The sequence below is a fragment of the Oculina patagonica genome, chromosome 5 (genome assembly GCF_052425735.1).
Source record: "Oculina patagonica isolate OP01 chromosome 5, crgOcupat, whole genome shotgun sequence".
Classification (NCBI taxonomy): Eukaryota; Metazoa; Cnidaria; class Anthozoa; order Scleractinia; family Oculinidae; genus Oculina; species Oculina patagonica.
This window is the reverse complement of record NC_135762.1, coordinates 27,433,062-27,452,757: the sequence shown is the minus strand read 5'-3', so window position 1 is coordinate 27,452,757 and position 19,696 is coordinate 27,433,062. Positions and strand designations below refer to the sequence as shown.

At 40.4% G+C, this 19,696-nt stretch overlaps 2 protein-coding genes across 2 annotated transcripts; one reads left to right on the top strand and one right to left on the bottom strand.

Annotated features, from left to right (window-relative positions):
• Window positions 1-371: 371 nt before the first annotated feature.
• On the bottom strand, window positions 372-9,921 carry LOC144653638 (uncharacterized). The gene is made up of 5 exons (XM_078513686.1): window positions 8,140-9,921; window positions 4,520-4,801; window positions 3,259-3,582; window positions 2,379-2,516; window positions 372-1,637 (listed from the first exon to the last, which is right to left on the bottom strand). The coding sequence occupies exons 1-5, from the start codon at window positions 9,767-9,769 to the stop codon at window positions 787-789; spliced, it is 3,225 nt and encodes a 1,074-aa protein (XP_078369812.1). The 5' UTR covers window positions 9,770-9,921; the 3' UTR covers window positions 372-786.
• A 2,106-nt stretch (window positions 9,922-12,027) lies between these two features.
• LOC144654352 (protein FAM47E-like) lies at window positions 12,028-19,552 on the top strand. The gene is made up of 13 exons (XM_078514481.1): window positions 12,028-12,159; window positions 12,598-12,754; window positions 13,120-13,223; window positions 14,002-14,113; window positions 14,253-14,327; window positions 14,487-14,543; window positions 16,064-16,095; window positions 16,708-16,828; window positions 17,271-17,324; window positions 17,438-17,506; window positions 18,007-18,135; window positions 18,440-18,601; window positions 19,312-19,552. The coding sequence occupies exons 1-13, from the start codon at window positions 12,092-12,094 to the stop codon at window positions 19,519-19,521; spliced, it is 1,350 nt and encodes a 449-aa protein (XP_078370607.1). The 5' UTR covers window positions 12,028-12,091; the 3' UTR covers window positions 19,522-19,552.
• The last annotated feature ends 144 nt before the right edge of the window (window positions 19,553-19,696 follow it).

Here is a 19,696-nt window from a genome sequence, read left to right as displayed (position 1 = left end):
CTTGTCCAAGAACACAACGCAGCGCCCCGGCCAGGCCTCGAACCCGGGCCGTTCGACTCGGAGTCGAGCGCGCTAACCATTAGGCCACCGCGCCTCCCGCAATACCGTGACATAGCTCCTTTAATTTAAAGCGACAACTATTTTTGCCTCGATTCAGGGCAGCCAAGCAAAGCATTGAAAACAAAGATTCAGCGTTATTGTGAGTTAACTTTGTTTCAGCGTCACTTGTCCAGCGTTCCTTGTTTCTTGCCTCAGAGTTCGGTTTTGTTCTTTCACATAACCGAACATTTCAACACTCTATATAGCAGGGTATCAAACATGCTAAACATTGATGTATCAAACATGCTAAACATCGATAATTTAATATTGACTTTTTTGTTTGTTTGTTTATTTATTTATTTACATTCTATAACTATTCGATATTATGGTACAAAAATGACACTACTACACATCATTGCCTTCGCATATTCGCGTCATATATTACATTGTAATAATCACTTTTACTAATTACAGCATTAATAAACAACGAGTGTTTTCTACGTAACTTCCATGCAGAAATGCACACTTTTTCTGAAACTGTGTTTTTTTTTCTATCTCTTATCTCTGGATCGCCAGTCTACCGTTAACAGAGAATTGTTTTGTAAAAAAAGCGCGAAATTGTTACTCCATTTCAGGGTCACATAATATGTTATTTCACTCTCTCGTCCCCAGCACAACCCTATTTTACAACGTTCCTTAAGCGAGGGTCTGGGGACTAAAATGATGTTATTCAAAACTATTGACCTATTAAACAGACGTTGTCTGCTCGTGCGCGTCACCGACAAACTCTTCCTCAGGCCCCACTCTCTCCTCGCTAACAGTGATATTTACGTAAGACCGTGCCGATTCTGACAGCATCTCCGACAGCGTGCAGCAAATTTCGGAGAACGACGGTCTCTCTTTCGGATCCAACTGCCAGCACGACTTCATCAAGTCATAGAGCTCGTCCGAGCAGTGCGCTGGTTTAGACATACGATATCCGCACAAGAGTTTCGTGAGGAGAAGATTAACGGGAACACAGGGATAGGGGGATCCCCCGATGGTAATTATCTCCCATAGGAGGACCCCAAATGACCACACATCCGATCGGGTTGTGTAGATCTGATCTTGAATAGACTCCGGGGCCATCCATTTAATAGGGACTCGTCCCCCACCGGTTTTCACGTACTGCCCGTCACCGTAAATATCTCGCGCCAACCCAAAATCCGCCACTTTAGCCTCGTACTCTTCCGTGAGAAGAATATTTCTAGCAGCAAGATCGCGATGAACGAACTTCTTTTCAGCAATGTGGTTCATTCCTCGCGCACAGTCCAGCGAGATCTTGAGCAAATCACGTGAACTAAGCGTGGAAATGATGTTGACGTATGTCTCGTCATCTGGCCGGCTGGCCCGCAGATAGTCGAGTAAATTCCCGCCTGACACGTATTCGGTAACTATGTACAGCGGTCCTGGCGTTGTGCACGTGCCCATCAGGCTGACGACATGTGGGTGCTGACCAATCTCCTTCATCATCTCCATCTCTTGAAGCAGATCCTTGTAATCGAAACGATCCGCATGTTCTTTGATCGTTTTCACTGCGACCTTGATCGGGCCATCATCTGCAATTGTCAAGATAAAATTGTCAGCAGAACTGAGAAATGTAAATAAGCAAACAAAGCTCGCTAGAAAGCCTTTGAAGAATCTTAGGAAACCGTGTCTCATTTTGTACTTAAGACATGATTAACACCGGTCACATCATTACAAGCTAAAGCGCATTGCCAAAAACATCATCGCATTGCAGGCGATTTAGACTCCTTCACTTTTATAGCTGCTGTGTCACATCAGTGTGGAACCGCATGTGCACTAGCCTGCGAAGCAGACTGTCTTGGTTTTCGGGGCAATTTAAAATGAGCACCGTGACGATCGATCGAAAAACGTGTTGCTTAGCCGTAACTGCCGTTTCGTCGCTCACACGCTGCCCCTAAAGAGGGCCTGACTCGCAGGCTACATGTGCATTATCGACATTTTTTGCTCGGATTCGTACTAGCGATGGTCATAAAAACATGGTCTGTGACTTCGTTCCAACGTTTTCTCTGGAGACGTCGGTATGTCATGTAGCCTCGCCGTAAATGAAATTAAAACCTGATTTGAGATTACGTCTGCGACGCAAGCTATATGTCATGGAATATCCTGATAGCACATACTGACGTGCCTGATAACTCGTTATGTTTCTGCAAAAACTCGTGGAATCTTTATTGGAGAATAGAAATTGGAATCAGCACTAGTTTCATGTACCGAATGTAGCTTGTGTTCAGGTGTAAATTGAGACTTAATTGTCCGGTAGTCGTACGTTAACTCACCTGTCATAAGGGTACCCTCCAGTACAAGACCAAACTGTCCCTCGCCGATTTTCTGACCAATCTCGAGATGATCACGTGGAATCTCCCATTCATCTGTGTAATCAACTGCACAGCTTGTGAAGGAATGCAACGTGCTTCCTAGAGGAAACAGAAAAAATAGTGTTATTGCATTACTTCATGTCAGGGCTTTCAAATTATGTTTTTTTTGTATGTCCTTGCAGACTTGTGATAAATACTCTTTTGAAGTATGCAACCATTTTGTAATTTTCCAACCCCCATCCTTCCCTGGCAATGTTGGAATATTGGGCCTGGGTCGGATGGATCAACATCAACATTGTGTTGGGGGACATGGAGGGGAAAGTGAAGATAAAAATCATAAGTCGCCAATAAGATGAAGTTTCCTAAGCCTTTCATCTTGGAAACTAACTTTCTCAAACTCATAAATAATTCATCAAGTTAAAACAAAGAAAATCACAGCCGTGAAGGAGGTTTGGATACTCGGTCTTAATTAGCATAGATTTTTACGATTTTATTTCTCTGTTTACTCCTTAGGTTTTGTTTCGATTGAGAAGATATATCAAACACTCTAGATTGTCCACAGCCCTCTATTTTTTCGTGTTTTTTCGATCGTGGCGCGCGGTGGCGGCGGCTGGACGCCAGCGCACGGAAGAGCGGGGGTGGACGCATCGGGGCGTGGGGTCACAAACACTCGAGACAGTGTTTCATCGGCTATCCAAACAACTCGAAGTTCGTCAAAAATACTCCGCTGCGGGTCGTATTTTCTACTCTCTTCTCGGTGTTTGGATATCCCGATAAAACACTTCCTCTCGTGTCTGATATATTACTTCCACGATGAATACAGAAAATAATCCGTCTTTACCTAGCTCCAACAGATCTCTGTTTCCTCTGGACTCAGCTCCACCACTATGTGTACGAGTCCTCATTTCAATCAAGTCCTCGAGTCCAGGAACATATGGAGGATTGCTGCTCTTTTGACGTTTTTTCTTTCTTCTCATCAAGCAATGAAGTGTGATACCAATTATCACCAGCATGACTATGCTGACCACGAGCGCAACAGCAATAACAACGGCATTTTGAGTATCATCGCCGGCTGTGCTGTCCGTTGCAGATGGGTTCTTGGCTGGGGAGGTCTCGAACGGCGACTCTTTACTGTAGGTGCTTGTGTTGTAAATGGAAAATGCTCCTATAATAAAACGAAGAAATTGTCATTTTTTTGAATATCGCATCGTCGTCGTCGTCATCATCATCATCATCATCATCATCAACAACAACAACAACAACAACAACAACAACATCATTATCATCGTCATTGCCATTATTATGACCACTACGCGTCCTCTGTTAACAAACAAAATCGTCATTATCATCATCATCATCATCACCATCATCATCGTTATTTTCATCATCATTAGCACGGGGCCGTAACCAGACCTTTGGCATAAACAAGGCAAAATCTTGCTAGGAGGTTCTGGGGGCATGCCCACTAGACAATGTGGCTCTGAAACTCTTTCTTAAAGATTTTTCATAACGTATTTCTTGAAAAACCAACCAGGAATTATTTTCCCAAATGAACATATTTTGCCGGTTTTAATTCTGGGTTAAAATCTAGACGAGGCAAGTGCCGCGTCTTCCCTCTTGCTAGTTACGGCCCTGTATCATCAAGAAAAATAACAATGACAGCAAAAACACTTTCGCTACATCCATAACAGCTATCAGTACAGCATCATCTCATACTTTTTGCCGCATCATATGCTGAAAAAACGGTTGGACAGGTTTGAATATCAAATGAAACTTGGTATTCCGATAGAAATGCCCACTTTAACCATTACAACTGGCTTAGACGCAAACTTCCATGTGGACTAAACATTTAACAGAAACACGACGAAGGGAGGGGAGAACGGCAATGGACCAGACGAACGGGTGATAACGAGTCAAAGAATAAAATCCAAAAGGTGGAACAAGATCGCTCCCGCTGCAGAGAGAAAGTAGACGCCTTATGTGTCTCATAGCGCAATAAGAACTGATGATGATGACGATGATGAACATGATGATGATGATGATGATGATGAGGAAGAGGATGATGATGATGATGATGATGATGATAGAAGCACGTGACTTACCTACGCGAACCAAGTAAGTTGAATCAGGTTTCAAGTCTTTCAAATACGTCTTCGTTTCGTGAGGTTGTAATTTTATAACCAGCCATTCCGAGCCGTGTATCCCAAATCCTTTATACTCCACTCTAACTTCTCTTATTATAGACGTATTAGCAATATTCCATGTGACAGAGACTTCAGTGGGATTAACCACTGTTACAGTGACATCTGTCGGCTGGTCCGGGACAGGAAGGCACGTGACACCGTCTCCAGCATAGCCAGTGCGGCATGTACAAGTATATGAACCTTCACACAAGAGAAAAATCTTACTTTTAATATCGTTATACGGTCGAACCTCAGTACACCCATGGTGCATTCAGTACTCTATGCGCGCGTAATTAAGGTGTCGCTGTTAATAAGGCGGGGTGATGGGAGAAACAACCCCCTGGGCCCCGCCTTATCTGTTCTACTAGCTTCAAGCTAAAAAACCTCATCTATCTTGGACAATTTACTGAGCACGCAGTTTGTAGCAAGAGTGGTTGCTAAGTGACATGGCGCATCGTCATGTCGTCAAGTCGACGTCAAAACTTATAAGTGCTCGAGACATCTCTCATTGGACAATACAAACAACAAACCATTTGAGTTCTTTTCACGAGACATGGTTCTACAAGCGATGCAATGTCTCACGTCTGTTTATACGCCAAAATAATTATAACATAGTTAATTAGTCTATCCATACAAAATGCTTTTCTTTACTCATATAAAGACCGAAAACCAAAATTCGGGCTATAAAAGTTAACACCATGTTAAATTTCACACAAACAAAACCAAACACGGCCGGACACGTATTTGGACTGCCAGGGTAACAATCAAACAAATTGATCTAGCGCATAGTAATTTCAAATTTCGCAAAAAAAAAACGAAAATCAAGATTGTTTGAGTTTTGCAATCCGTTTCCCAGAAATTACCCCCAGAAATTAAAGCTAATAACATCATTCACTGCCAGCCTTAAAAATTTTTAAATGAAAAGTTTTGCGTTATTGATTAAAAATCTTTCATTTATATGCCGCAAGTTTTTGTTGCACCACCCGTCAAACATTAAATAAACGCCTCAAACGTCAAAGGAAATTTATTATATTCGTTTTGTCCCGGAACAACTGCGACAGCTTGGTCAAGTCAATGCAAGGGACTAGTCAAACAAAGGAACTGTACATACAAAACAAAGGGAGGAACAAATTGGTTTTTATACAGAACTCATGGGCAGCAATATATTTGTTGGTTTTATATGATTCGAACGAAATATTAGAACTTGACCTTTTTCACTTCTAATCAAAAAGTACAAATTAAATTCTGCTCAATTTATCGTGCTTTTGATTTCGCCCGCGTTTGGCCCCCAAAAAACACACACCAAAGATTGCGAAATGGATTCAGGGTATTTAAAAAGATGTAAATAACTGCCCTCTCCGATCAAATAAAGTTTTGGATTTTTTGGCTATGTACGTGAGTAAGTTTAGCAGTTTGCGCAATGGCAATAAAACTGCAGTCGCAAATTAAAGGCAAACATTGAAAAGTAATTTATCTGATTTTAAAAACTAGTTGGCGGCAATACTTTGTTGATTAGAAGATGCAGTATAGTGGTCAGATGTATATCACTTTCCCTCAGTTGAAGCTTTAGCATGCATACTCATTTTTTTAAAAAATTTAGGCAATACATTTTCAGTTATTATGCAAGCATATAAAAACTTGCTTGTTTCGTGGAGAAGTACGCGCGTCTGCAATATATCCTGGTTGACAACCCGTTTAAATGAAAATAAATAATTGCAGATCAAAATTTTGCACCTTCAAGGAAGGATATGTTTGCGCAATCGAGGAACCGACTTTAACTAGTGGCGTATCCGGTAAAAAAATGTATATTGCATTTCCCTTATCTGATCATAAAAAATCTACCAAAAGGCACCGAACAAGAACCATTTGAGTTGATGTGATAATATTGATTATATCGCCTTGTAGCGGACTTTTTCGTCGAGAGGATATTAAAATACAGGGAGCTTTAAGCGGCACCCTCTTTACGACAAGACGAGAAATTTCTACTGATATTAATAAGAGGCATATTGATAAATCGAGTCCTGAGGGGACTGATAAACGAAAGCTGATTTTGAGAGGTGATTTTGAAAAGGATTTTAAGAAGTTGAGAAAAACGACTAAGCCTAAGAAAGCCAAAAAAACAATAAGGTTTGATTTTCTAGCAAGTTAATCGAAAAATAAGACAAAGCAATTAGTCAGTTGTTAGTAAATGAGAATGGCGAGTGTGCAGTGGATTACAATATTATAACAAAGTTCACAAAACCCATGTTGAAAAATAGAATCAGTTTCATAGATAAAGATCTTACCGCTTCGTTCTACTTATTGCTTTAATATATCCTGCGTTTTATAAAATTGAAGAAATAATCTAGATGTTTTGAATGAGAATATGCTGTCAGATTATGTTGTCAAACTTTGATTTCTGTGCAACGCTCGGCCTGTGAACTCAACGAGACGGAACTGATTTGACACACAAACACTCAGTGTAATTCATGCCATTGGAGCATTTTCGTGGCAGAATTTACTATAAAATGGTCTGTTCCTCAGGGGTACCCTCCTCAGTTTGCATACAAAGTCAACAGTAAGTACTAAGAAAGGGAGTCATCAGCCAGTCAGTCAGTTAGTTGGTCGGTCAGTCAGTCAGTCAGTACAGTCGCTTAGTCAGTCCGTTAGTTGGTCAGTTAGTTGGTCAGTCAGTCAGTCAGTCAGTTAGTCGGTCAGTCAGTCAGTCAGTCAGTCAGTCAGTCAATCAGTCGATTAATCAGTCAGCCAGTTCGTTAGTCAGTTAGTTAGTCAGTCAGTCAGTTGGTCAGTCAGTTAGTCAGTCAGTCAGTTATTAGTCAGTTAGTTGTTCAGTCAGTCAGTCCGTCAGTTGGTCAGTTAGTTGGTCAGTCAGTCAGTCCGTCAGTTGGTCAGTTGGTCAGTCAGTCAGTCAGTCAGTCAGTCAGTCAGTCAGTCAGTGTCAGTCAGTCAGTCACCATTTACGGTCACTAGCTCGCTTCCTCATTCCTTAACACAGCGGGTAAGTCACTCCGTCATTCATCAATTCATTCATCCATCTATCCTCCATACAGTCAGTCAGTCAGCCGGTCAATCGTATCACTTACCCATTCAGTGATTGACTTAACCATTCATTAACACAGTCAGTCGTCACTTGCTTACAGTAAGCTATTATATACGTCAGTCAGTCAGCCAGCAAGTCAGTTTTCTAATTAATATAATCAGTCAGACAGTCCAGTCAGTTAGTCAGGCAGTCAGTCAGACAGGCACAGTCAGTTAGTCAAACCGTCAGTCGGTCCGTCAGTTAGACAGTAGGCCAGCCAGCCAGTCAGTCAGTCAGACAGTCTCGAAACAGTCACAATTAGAAATTCCGTCAGTAGGTTGAACAGTCAGTTGGCCTGTTCCCTACAGTCAGTCAGTTAGTCAGTTAGTCCGGCCAGTCAAGCACTATAACATAACATAACATGAACTTTATTTAAACTCGAATTGTAGAGTAGCCTGAAAAAGGCTAATATCTTCGAGAAACAAAAATTTTAATTAACTCAATCCCAGACCCTCCCTACCTGGATTATTGTGACACTCGGCATGCGCATGACATGGTTTTCTTTCCGTACATTCGTCAATGTCCTTACACATCAGCTCGGGTATGGTAGGTGGAATCTCTTCCTCGAATCCTTCATGACACCTACAGTCATATGAACCCGGGGTGTTGACACAGTCTGCGTGCATTGAACACACTGCTGTCCCTGTTTGACACTCATCGATGTCAACGCAGTTGGTCCCATTTCCATCAAATCCCTTTTTGCACACACACTCTAAATGAGATCCGAATTTCTTTATTTCGCCGTACTCGCTGCATTTTTCTGAAGTTATGTTAAAAGAACAGTTAAAAACCCTTTGTGGGAGAGTTGCGTTTCTCTCACAGTAGCACTTCCCGCCAAAATCTCTGCACGTGTTTAAGGAGTCGTCTTTTGATTGGCAGGTCTCACTGCAAGATGGCCCCGCCCAGTTCTCGGAGCAAGAACAGTTGGTTGGTACCAGGCTGCACGCGGCATCTCTTTTGCATGTTGCACAAGAACAGACAAATGAGGACAAATTGGCTGCGGTCAGGTTGTTTCCAAAAATGTCACTTGGATCTCGACAAACGGCGCCATGAAATGTTACTTGTGGTTTTCTTGACAACCATCTTGGAAGCCAACTTAAGTAGCAGTCGCATTTCAAGGGATTATTAAACATGTGAACTGTAGCAATATTTGTGAGGTCATCGAACGAGCCATTTTGAATCGAAGAGATGTTGCAGTCACTTAAATTAATTGTTGTTACGCTTTCTAACCCAATCAAAGCATCATATTCTATAAATTCCACGGGATTTCTACTAATATCAAAAAGATCTAAAAACCTAAGCTGCCCAATGGCTTCTTTGGGCATTCTTTCCAGTTTATTTTCTTTGAGCACTAGATTTTCAATAAGCGGAGCGCAATCAAATGCATTCGCACCGATCATCTGTATCTGATTCGAAGCAAGCTGTACTTGCCTCAGAGACATCAAGTTCCCAAAAACGCCGTTGTTAATTGCACGCAGTTTATTGAAACTTAATAGCAGAGTTTCCAAGTGATCCAATCTGTCAAATGCTCCTTCCTCAAGGAAGCTTATTTTGTTTGCTCGAAGGTCAAGATACTTGATGGCAGGCACAGAACTGAACGTGCCTTGAGAAATCGTCTCAAGTTCATTATGATCCAGTTGAAGAAACTCCAAATTCTTCAATCCTTGAAACGTACCAGCGCTAATATTTCCAAGCTTGTTTTCCGAAAGATCCAGTTGATTGAGAAACTGTTGTCGATAGAAAGATCCATTTTCTATCGTGTGCAGGGCGTTTTTGTCTAAATATAGACGATATAAGTAGGGGTATTTTTGCAAAGACGTTGCTTTTAATTCATGGATGCTGTGGGAAGTGAGCATTAAGGTGCCAAGCTCTGATGGCAGCGACTGTGGGATCGTAGTAAATTTGACACCGCTTCGAAATTTGCAGAGTGCGTTGACTAACACCATCAAAGTGCCATTCAATCTTCGATGTTCAGGAGAGCATCCGATGCAGCCTGGGCAGTTGTACTGATTAGGTTGACCTGCCGTAAGACTCACTGCAAAAACAATGATGCTTGAAAACACTCTCAATAGAGTGTTGCGATTCTGCATGCTGAAATCTGTGACCCCAAACCAAAACTATTGCAAAAATATCAACTTCAACCAAAACAACTTGATCGTCGTAGCCCCTGGCGCAGAACACAAACGATGTGCAATGTGCAGAACATCAACTATAAGCTCTCGTGATATTAATCCGATTTAGCGTTCTGAAACAGAAACCCTTTTTATGCGTGCTTAATTGAAAGCGATGAGTGATTGACGTGCGTCCACTTATTCTCAAAGTTGACAATTTGGTGGTCGCTTTTAAGCATATAATTAAAAGAGCGGAACTTTTTAATTCAATTTCGTCACTGAAAGGTTTATTTTCAAGGCATATAGCTTGACTCGTGATCGTTAGTTTATGGTCGTAAATGAAAAGCTCTGCCCACCTAGTAAACGCAAGAGAATAAATTTGACTATCATCAATTTTATCTAGAGGTAAATTGGCTAAGACTCTAAGCTCACGAGCAAACGACTTTTTCTTTATTCAGCTGCTTGAGAATACAGTGAGATTTTCCAAAATGCTAATTGCCCTGCTCGCACGATGATCAAAGTTTGGTGAAAGTTTGTCTCCAACGCAAACAGAGGACAAGATTAGAGATAAATGAATATTCCATTTGCTATAGGGCCATTTACTTTGACAGTTTCAATTAATGGCTTTCGGGCACTCGCGTGAAGTGTAAATAAAGAGAACAGGTGGAGAACCCATTGCAGTGCATACATTTGCACGCTCTCCACGAACAGCACGGAAAATAATTTGTAAACAAGCAAAACTTGTTTTGTCTCGTCTGTTTTTTTTTTTTCTTTTTTTTTCGGGAAAATAAGTTTTTAGGTCTCACCCTACATCATGCTACATGGACAAACCCAGAATATGCTTGAAAAAAACAAAACAGTAATATATTTTTGCAGATAGAGAAAAATGGTTTTTAAGATTCAGTTAAGAGTTATAATTTCCGGTGGCTTTTAAATCTATATATACTCAAGCACATCCTAAATTGGCTGAGTTTAAGAACTATTGCTGACCTGAAAGGTTTTAAGCCACTTGACGTGTTTTTGATATTGGTGACGAAAGAAAATTTTCTCTACTGGTTGCCAGTGAATAATGAGGAAAACACTTAATGGTAAATACAGCGATTTTATCGCATGGGATTGAGTTTTCGTACGTGCATTCTAAATCAGATGAAATGACAAGATGATTTACGACGGGTTTCTTCTACATTCTACCCGATGGCGCGCAATTTATTCATTTCCCTGTTATAGTATATGCAAAAAAAATGAAAGGATTAGTGTTCTCTTCGCCATTTGTTAACCGTTTTATCGCTGATTAATTTTTCACTTAATTTTAACAAAAAATATTATTTCCACAGATAAAAGCAGATAAAGAAAAATTAATTTTTTGCCGCTTCATGCATATATCCAAGGAACCCTCGAGGAGAATTCCATTTTTTTTCCTTGACGTGAATGATTTAAATATCCGGTTATGTCAGAGATTATGTAAATATTTTTTCTCCTTCTGCAAAGAATGAGCTTAAACATGCTTCCACTGTTTTCTTGACGTTTAATAAATTTATCTTAGTCGCTGACTTCATACGCTTTCAATTTTGTTTTTCGCAGTTAGATTAATGCATCGCTATTGTGGGAGCCGTTGAACCCTTACAAACCAAGCTATCGACAATAAAACACTCTGTAATATCTCATTATATAAGTAAAATCTTCCAATTATTTAACTGGAACTTAATTTTTTCCGACATCTTTGCTTTGTCTCTTCTCAGTTTGTTCAATTTTTGGACAACTGATCCTTCCTGTGAAATTGGGAGGAAACACTGTGAAAGGTCACTAAAAATACACAAGCTAAAGTTTCATGAATTGAGGCCGGGCCTTCAACACTTTCTTTAATTTTATTTGGTTAGAATTCTTCAAGCTCTTTTGTTACACTTAGGGATCTCCGTTGACAGCGTGCCGGTAGAGAAATTCGTTTAAATTTTTGCGTCAATAGCGGTTTATAATTCAGATATTTCTTCTATATAATTTAGGTAACAATTTTTTTTTCATATTATCTATAACAGCGTATTTGACCGCGCGGCAAACTGATCCACTGGAGGTATGGCTTGCAAAATTAACGTATTATCGAGCTAGTAAAATAGAACGAGCAAAACTACCACATAACGCACCATTGCCGTGTTTTCAACGAATTACTTTTTATAACTTTAAATAAAACAAGAAAATGTCGCTTGTAAAAGTTGAGTCTTCCAACGAGATACGAGGGGGACTGGGTGTGATTGTCTGTCCTGTCTGGTTACCAAGGAAACGGGTTCCCTCCGAAGCTTTTCCAATATGGCGAACAAGTATGACCTTCTTCTTGTCCAGACCAAAACAGACGGCAAAAAGAGACTGAAACCATGGTATGTAAGCTTCTCTATTGTCAGAATCAACTCATAAACATATCAGGCTTTATTTATTGAAAGAAAAAGTCAGCTGCGGTGAAATCTTTGACGGTCAAGCGCTCTTGATTTCATGTAGTGAGATCAATTCACTTTGGAGAGATTTTATTCGAAACATCTCGAGGAATGATTGTACTCCATTTATGTGGTCCGGACACGCAATAGACGCTTTATTTAGAGAATTTTCAGCCCCTTCTGTTTCTGAAAAATAAAATTATTTGGAGAATGCTGATTGCTTTCAGCTGGATGACTTTATTCGCGAGTCGCTTCTGCTCGCTTGTGCTCAGCTGTTTTGGAAGTATGCTCGAGCGATCGCGAGTAATCTGAAGGACCATGTCGAACCATGGATTCTCTGTAGTGTTAGTTTTTACTCATAACATCTGTCACTGCATTACACAGGTATAAAGAAAGGTTGGAGACAAAGTATATAAAGCCAAGAAAGCTCAGAGGCAATTCAGAAACATTAATAGGTTCATCATGGACATTTTTGGAGAAAGGAAGTGATGACTTCAGAGATGGGCTTCCCCCTGAAGCAAATTACAATTATGTCAAAAAGGTGAGAGGTGCATAAATACTGGGCCTGGTTAATATGTCGCATAAGTGCTGAGTTGTGTTCTTCTAATTAAGCTGTACTATTACTAAGGGGTCCAGGTCGATCCTAACTGAGGTCACTGTATTGTGTTCTTGGTCAAGACACTTATCTCTCCCAGTACCTGGCTAAAAATGCTAGCCTGATGGGTCACTAGGCTCATATTGTGGCCTAGTGGTAGAGCATTTGAGTATTCCGAGTCCCTGGCATCAATGACTACTGAATGAAATGAGATGCTGATTTAAAAAAAAAAAACAGTCTCTGGTATATAAGATACCAGACAACCCATTTGTTGTTGTCATTTTATTCATTTTTCCCTGCCTCCTTTTCAGACCGATACTGGCTTAGGACCAAACATTACTGGGTCTGATGAAAGTCTCAATGCTCCCGCCAAACATAAAAGTAGGTTTACAAAGGATGAAGCGTGTTTTTCAAGGTGAGGGCAGACTGTGTTTATTAAGTATTGTAGATAATAAAAATGTGTTGTGCTGAAAGCTAGTGTATTGTTTGCTGGATGAAGAGGTCTGGCTTCAAGCATGAACAATGATTGTGTTCTCTCTGTTAACTGTCTCACTGAGAAGACTCTTGCGAATCTCCAGTCAGACATAATTATTATCTAAAGGCTGGTTTCCACTTGCGACAGACTGAGAGTTAGAGTCATTGATAAAATTGATAATCAGAGTCATAAGTGGAGCGATCGATAAGCTCAGCAGAATCAGAGTTGGAAGAATCAGAACATTTCAAGTTTCTTCTGATTCTGCTAATGACTCAGTCATTAATGATCCAGTGACAACTAGATTGTCAGAGTTGCAAGCAGAAGCAGAAGAACAAACAAATTACGATGCTAGTTCTCAGACCCTCCAAGTACACATACTTGCTTTCTGCTTGTGACTCTGACAATCTAGTTTTCACTGATCACAAGTGATAGAGTTATAAGCCGCGAGTGAGAATCAGAAACTCTGTACTACTCCATGGCTTGATTATCACTAGATCACTGTCCCTGGCACCAGTGAAAACCAGCCATAAATGTACATGTATGTATAATATGAGCAAGTACTTGGAGCAACCTAATAAAATGCTAGGAGGGGAACCTAGTTGTACCCTGTTGAGGAAAAGGAGAAACACAATGTACAATGGCCAGTTAATTCTGTCCCAGGGGGTGCGGGCATTGTAGAGAGATTAATTAAAACTGAGTGTATATTTCCCTTTAACAGGTCACTGCCTCTTCAACAACAGAGACGAGGTCGTGTGGAAGACATAGAGTTCAACTTGATACAGCACCCTTTGGCTCTCTTTCCTCACTTGGAGGAATCTCTACCCCCTGATGTAAGTTTGTTTGTAATTAGGTCACACAGGACCCTTGCCTACAAATACAATTGTTAGCAACTGTATTGGGAGAGGACTAAATTCTAGGACTAAATTCTATTTTAACTAAATGTATTTTTTATTGCATTTCATGATCAAGGTATTTGAGGATGTTGTGGAGATTCTTGACCCAGAGATGAATATTGACAGTGAAACTGAAGATGATGGATTGCAGGTACAAGTGGAATTTAATATAATAACATTGTCATGAAAAACGTGTACATGTATGGCAAAAAAATAACATTACTACCCCAACTTAATTTTACTAATAAACCTTCAATTTCTCCTGCTTTCTACATATAAATTATATTAAATTTTTTTTTTCCTTTTCCAGGAAAGTGATGAGGATATTGAGGAAGAGAAACAAACAAATGTTCAGGACGAAGCTCAGGTAAAAAGTTGCTATCAAAGCACTGTTAATGCTATATTGTCAATAGACTGTCAACACAATAATATGACTTCTAAAAAAGTTTTAAAGATAATACTGCTGTTAAGGTCTGCAGTTTGGCGGAGTTCGCTTTTGTTACTCTCCACGTTTCGGAGCCGTAAAGGAGGACTGACTTTACGTTGGTATTAAATAACCGTAGTTTGGTCTTTCTGGAAATCACTTTTGATCTCCAAACAGGTGTCAAGATGGTGAATGCAGTTCTTGCCTTTCCGATCCTCACTCGTATGTCCTGATCAGATCCACCGTCCTTGCTGATGTTACTTCCAAGGTACGCAAAGTCCTCCACCTCGTCGATTTCATCCTCATCTAGTTCTATCCTATCTGCATTCTTGGTGTTAACCCTCATCACCTTCGTCTTGGATTTGCTGATCCTAAGGCCCGTCTGCATTGAGATCTTTGCCAGTCTTGTTAGCTTGGATTGCATGCTCCTGTGGTTATGTGAAAGAAGGGCAATGTCGTCGGCGAAGTCAAGATCTTCTAACCGGGTCGTGAGTGTCCACTGTATGCAATCCTGATGTTTTTCTGTCGTCCTCCGCATTATCCAGTCGATGACAAGCAGGAACAAGAAGGGCGACAGCAAGCAACCCTGGCGCACTCCAGTGAGCATATCAAACAGTTCTGAAAGAACTCCGTTGTGGATGACTCTACAGGTGCACTTCTCATAGGTCTTCTGTATAAGAGTGATGTATTTCTCTGGGATGCCATAGTGGCATAGCAGCTTCCACAACACTTCCCTATCAACGCTATCGAATGCCTTCTCATAGTCCACAAAGGTCGCATAAACAGGAGAGTTCCACTCTAAAGACTGTTCCAAGATGATCCTCAGGGTAGCAATTTGATCTGTGCATGACCTATCTTTCCTGAACCCAGCCTGTTCTTCTCTCAACCGTTTGTCCACCTCTACTTTCAACCTCTCCAGAATTATCCTATTCAGTACTTTTCCGGCCGTTGACAGCAGCATGATTCCTCTCCAGTTCTTACATTCCTTCAGATCTCCCTTCTTTGGAAGTTTGATTAGGTAGCCTTCTTTCCAATCATCTGGTATCTTGTTCGTTTCCCAGATCTTGCCAAACAGTTCATACAGCATTTTGGTCGAGGTGTTTAGATCTGCCTTGATGGCTTCTGATGGTATGCCATCGGGACCAGCTGCTTTTCCATTCTTCAGTTGTCTGATGGCTCTCTTGATCTCTGCTTCACTTGGCTTACTCTCGCTGACCTGCAAAGGTGTGTTGGCTGGTTGTATGTCAGGCAGCTCGCTTGGCGGCGGTCTATTGAGTAGTTCTTTGAAATGATCTGCCCACCTTTTTCGCTGTTCTTCTTGGTCAGTGAGCAACTCTCCGCTCTTGTCTCTGACAGGTCTTAACCATTAACATAAAAAAACTAAAATATTGGTCAGGACTGTTTTCACAAGGGTGATCTCTGGCAATCATTAATAATGATTTTTGTTTTTTGCCTTTTTGTAGTCTGTCAAAAGTGGCGATTCAGGAAAACTCAGGTGAGGTGTTGTAACTATTGAGAGAGACTGCTCTTGCATGATACAATAAAGTTATTTTTCAAATTTCACTGCTAAACATATTTAATCACTTTGATGAAATCTTTGTCATATTTTGATCCAGTGGGTTGTGTTCATGAACAGACAAGTCTCAGCCATCGGACATAACCTTATCCTCATATGCATGTACGAGGGGAACAGGGGGTGGGATCCTGGGAGAAGGGAGGGCAGGAAGGGAGATTCTTAGGTGGTGGGAACTGGGAGAAAACGAGTAAAATTTTGCAACATTAAAACTGTTATATTTCTCAATAGCTATGGGACAAGGAGGAGAGAACTGCTACAGAAAGGGATGGGAGGTGGGAGTAAAAAAAGACGTGAAATGGGAGTAAAAGGCACAAGAGGTGGGAGGTTCAGACCCCCCTGTCCCCCTCCACTACAAGCTTAGGGACTTGTCTGATCTACATCACCTCCCCAGGGCTTGTCTCCTTGTGAACACCAACTTTTTAGATGTTGTGTGAATCACAGTACTCTTATTTTTCAGGCATGTAATAAGTTGCACAGTACCCTTTGCTTCAGATCTTGAAATTAAAATGTTTTTGTTTGATTTGTTGACAGCAATTCAGAATCCTATAAAGACCAGACTAAACTCACATACAAATGGCTTCCTAAACAAGAAGAGGTACAGAAAGAAGAAAGCAAGCGAGCCAGTCGACGAAAAGCAGAGTCTCCAACCTCGGTAAGCACTGACACTGCAATCCAAAGTGTCATTAGCCAGCTTAAATCATTTCTACATACATGTACATGTATCTGTAGTATACAGTCTTTTTTTTAGATTTCTAGGGCAACCCTGTTAATAGGGTTGGGGCAGCCTACTTAACAATGAGTTATGTGTAGATCTACAGTAGTTGTTCCATGCTGTGTACAAGAAACCATCATCAGTAGCACTAATGATTAGCTAGAATGGGACAGACCTGATCTGTTAAACTTGTCCAATATTGCGTAGGTTATGAATTGTTTTAATGATATTGGTCTCTTCCTTTGGCTGAAGTAATAACAAGATTCTCAAAATAGCCCCCCTTCACACACACAGACACACACACTGAGACAGACAGATAGACAGACACTGTCTCACCCTCAATATGTTTGTATGTAAAATTAATGTTCCTCTTAATTTCCAGGATGCGAGAATACAAGAAGTAACAAAGGAGTTTTGTGAGTGGGTGGCAGGTTTGGTAAGTTACAAGTTTTTTTAGTGACATCATTTTTTCCTCAAGAATATCCACATTGAGCAGACGGATAAACAAGTTCTTTTTCCTAACTTACTGTTCTGTTTTTACCTACATAGGGTGGGCAAAGTAACAATATTGAGGAATCAACAGTAATGAGCTTATTTGCCAGTGGATATGAAACCAAGGTTCGTACCAGTAGTTATTGTTCAGCATAGACAGTACTGAATAATACCTTGCTTGTTGCTTAACAATAAGGCGTGGTTGTCTAATGGTTAGCACGATCGACTCTGAGTCGAATGGCCTGGGTAAGAGCCCTGGCCAGGGCGCTGCGCTGTGTTCTTGGGCAAGACACTTTACTCTCACAGTGCCTCTCTCCACCCAAGTGTATAAATGGGTACCGGCGAAATTTACTGCTGAGGAACCCTACAATGGACTAGCATCCCATCCAGGGGGGAGTAGCAATACTCCTAGTCACTTAATGCTACAGAAACCGGGATAAGCTCCAGCTGTATGGGCCACTTGGCTCAAACACAGACTTTACCTTATTGATTAACATTTCCTATGATCATTTTTGTTTATACACATATTCATATTAACATAACTAGTCATTGCAGTGCGCAGGAAGCATCTGATTTGTGTATTTGTGAGTTAAACATGTCTAATGATTGTGTTTTTCTGAATGCAGCCTGCATTGTCAGTACCTATCCATGTTGTTGAATTGACAAATGTTCCACCTGAATTAAGAATGAACACAGGGTCACCACTACCAAAACCAAGCGATACAAGACAAGTACCAGAAGCTGACAAGGTCAAGGTATAAAGCAGTGTCTTGAATTTAAAATTATATTGAGAATCTGGCCAAGAACTTTGCAGTACTCGCTTTATAAATAAAAAGTTGTTTTATTGCTGCAAACTGTATCAGTATAAAAACATCAAACTCTGTTATATAGTCAGGCACCTACACGATTTGTGAGGAATCACAATGAAATATGTGACCCAATTATGTGTCCAAGTATATCAGAACCCTTTTTTTGTATATAACATTTTTATATGAGAAATTGGAGTTTCTGGACTAAAGAAAAAATACTGTATTACATTATTAATAATTGTGTTTGTAGGCGAAAGCCAAGTATACGCCAAGCTGGGTGAAAGTTAAGTATGGTGCATGGTACCTCAGCCCCAGAACATGGAAAGCAGGGCCGACCGATGAGCCATTACAGGATCCTAAAGCACAGCAAGATAAGACATTGTCTGATTCCAAGAAGAAAAGCCAGAAACTGGTAAGTTGCACTGTCTTGCGATAACTTTGAGTTCCTTTTAAATCACAGTTAGCATTTACCCAGGGTCCGTAGAGGTCCTGAAAAACCTGGAAAAATTCTGAAAATCTGTTAAACTCAAGTAACAACTGAATTCTCAGAACTAACATTATAAGAAATGTATTGCAGACAGTAAGGAGAAAATAATTTTGAGATATTGGGAGTGTAAGGGTTAGTGTGAATTTTAGAGTCCTGGAAAAATCAATTTGAGTTCTTGAAAAGTCCTGGAAAATTGTTCGGTAAAAGGGTTAGAACCCTGTACACTTTAAAAATGTTCGGGTTGTAGCCAGGCATGTTAAAAATTACGAATGAAAAAAGTTGACACTGGCTAAAAATATTGTTTTTGGACGTTTCGGCCACCACTGTTGCCTTCTTCAAAATATGTAACGAATGTGTGAAAACTAGAGCATTCTTAATGAGTCTATAAATTCTTAATGCTATTGTAAACGTTTGGTAGCGCTATGTGTTCGTTTATAGCGTTTCTATCTCGTACAGAATGCCAAGCTTCAAGAATTAGTCGTTGACCTGTTGACCTGTCAACAATTTTGACGCTCTCCAAATCTATTTGATGGTCGTTAAGCATATGGTGTTTTGCCAACAAAGCCACTGTACACCTTGTCGATTTACATGTATAACAACACCACTAACAATAGTTTGCCTTGCTTTGACCACAGGATAATGTTCTCTCTACTATGCACGGAGCAAAAGCCTTCAAAGATTTCATTGACAAGAAGAACACCAGAGTACCGGAATTTCTTGAGGTAGTGTCGGAGCAACAAGAACAAGCTAACAAAACAGACGCAGATGAAACAACACAAGAAAGAAAGAAATCACGCGCCATTAGTACAACAACGCAATTTGGCTCAAATAATTATGTATTCTGAGAACATTTAACATTAAGATAGTACCACAACACTGAAACCATCTTACACAAGTAAAGAAAATAGACAGAATTAATTCAAAATGGAATGCTGTAGAAATGTATTTTCAAACCAATTTTATTATTCTTTTTTGCAGTTCTTTTGAAACTGACCAGTTGTACAGTGTAAATACATTTTG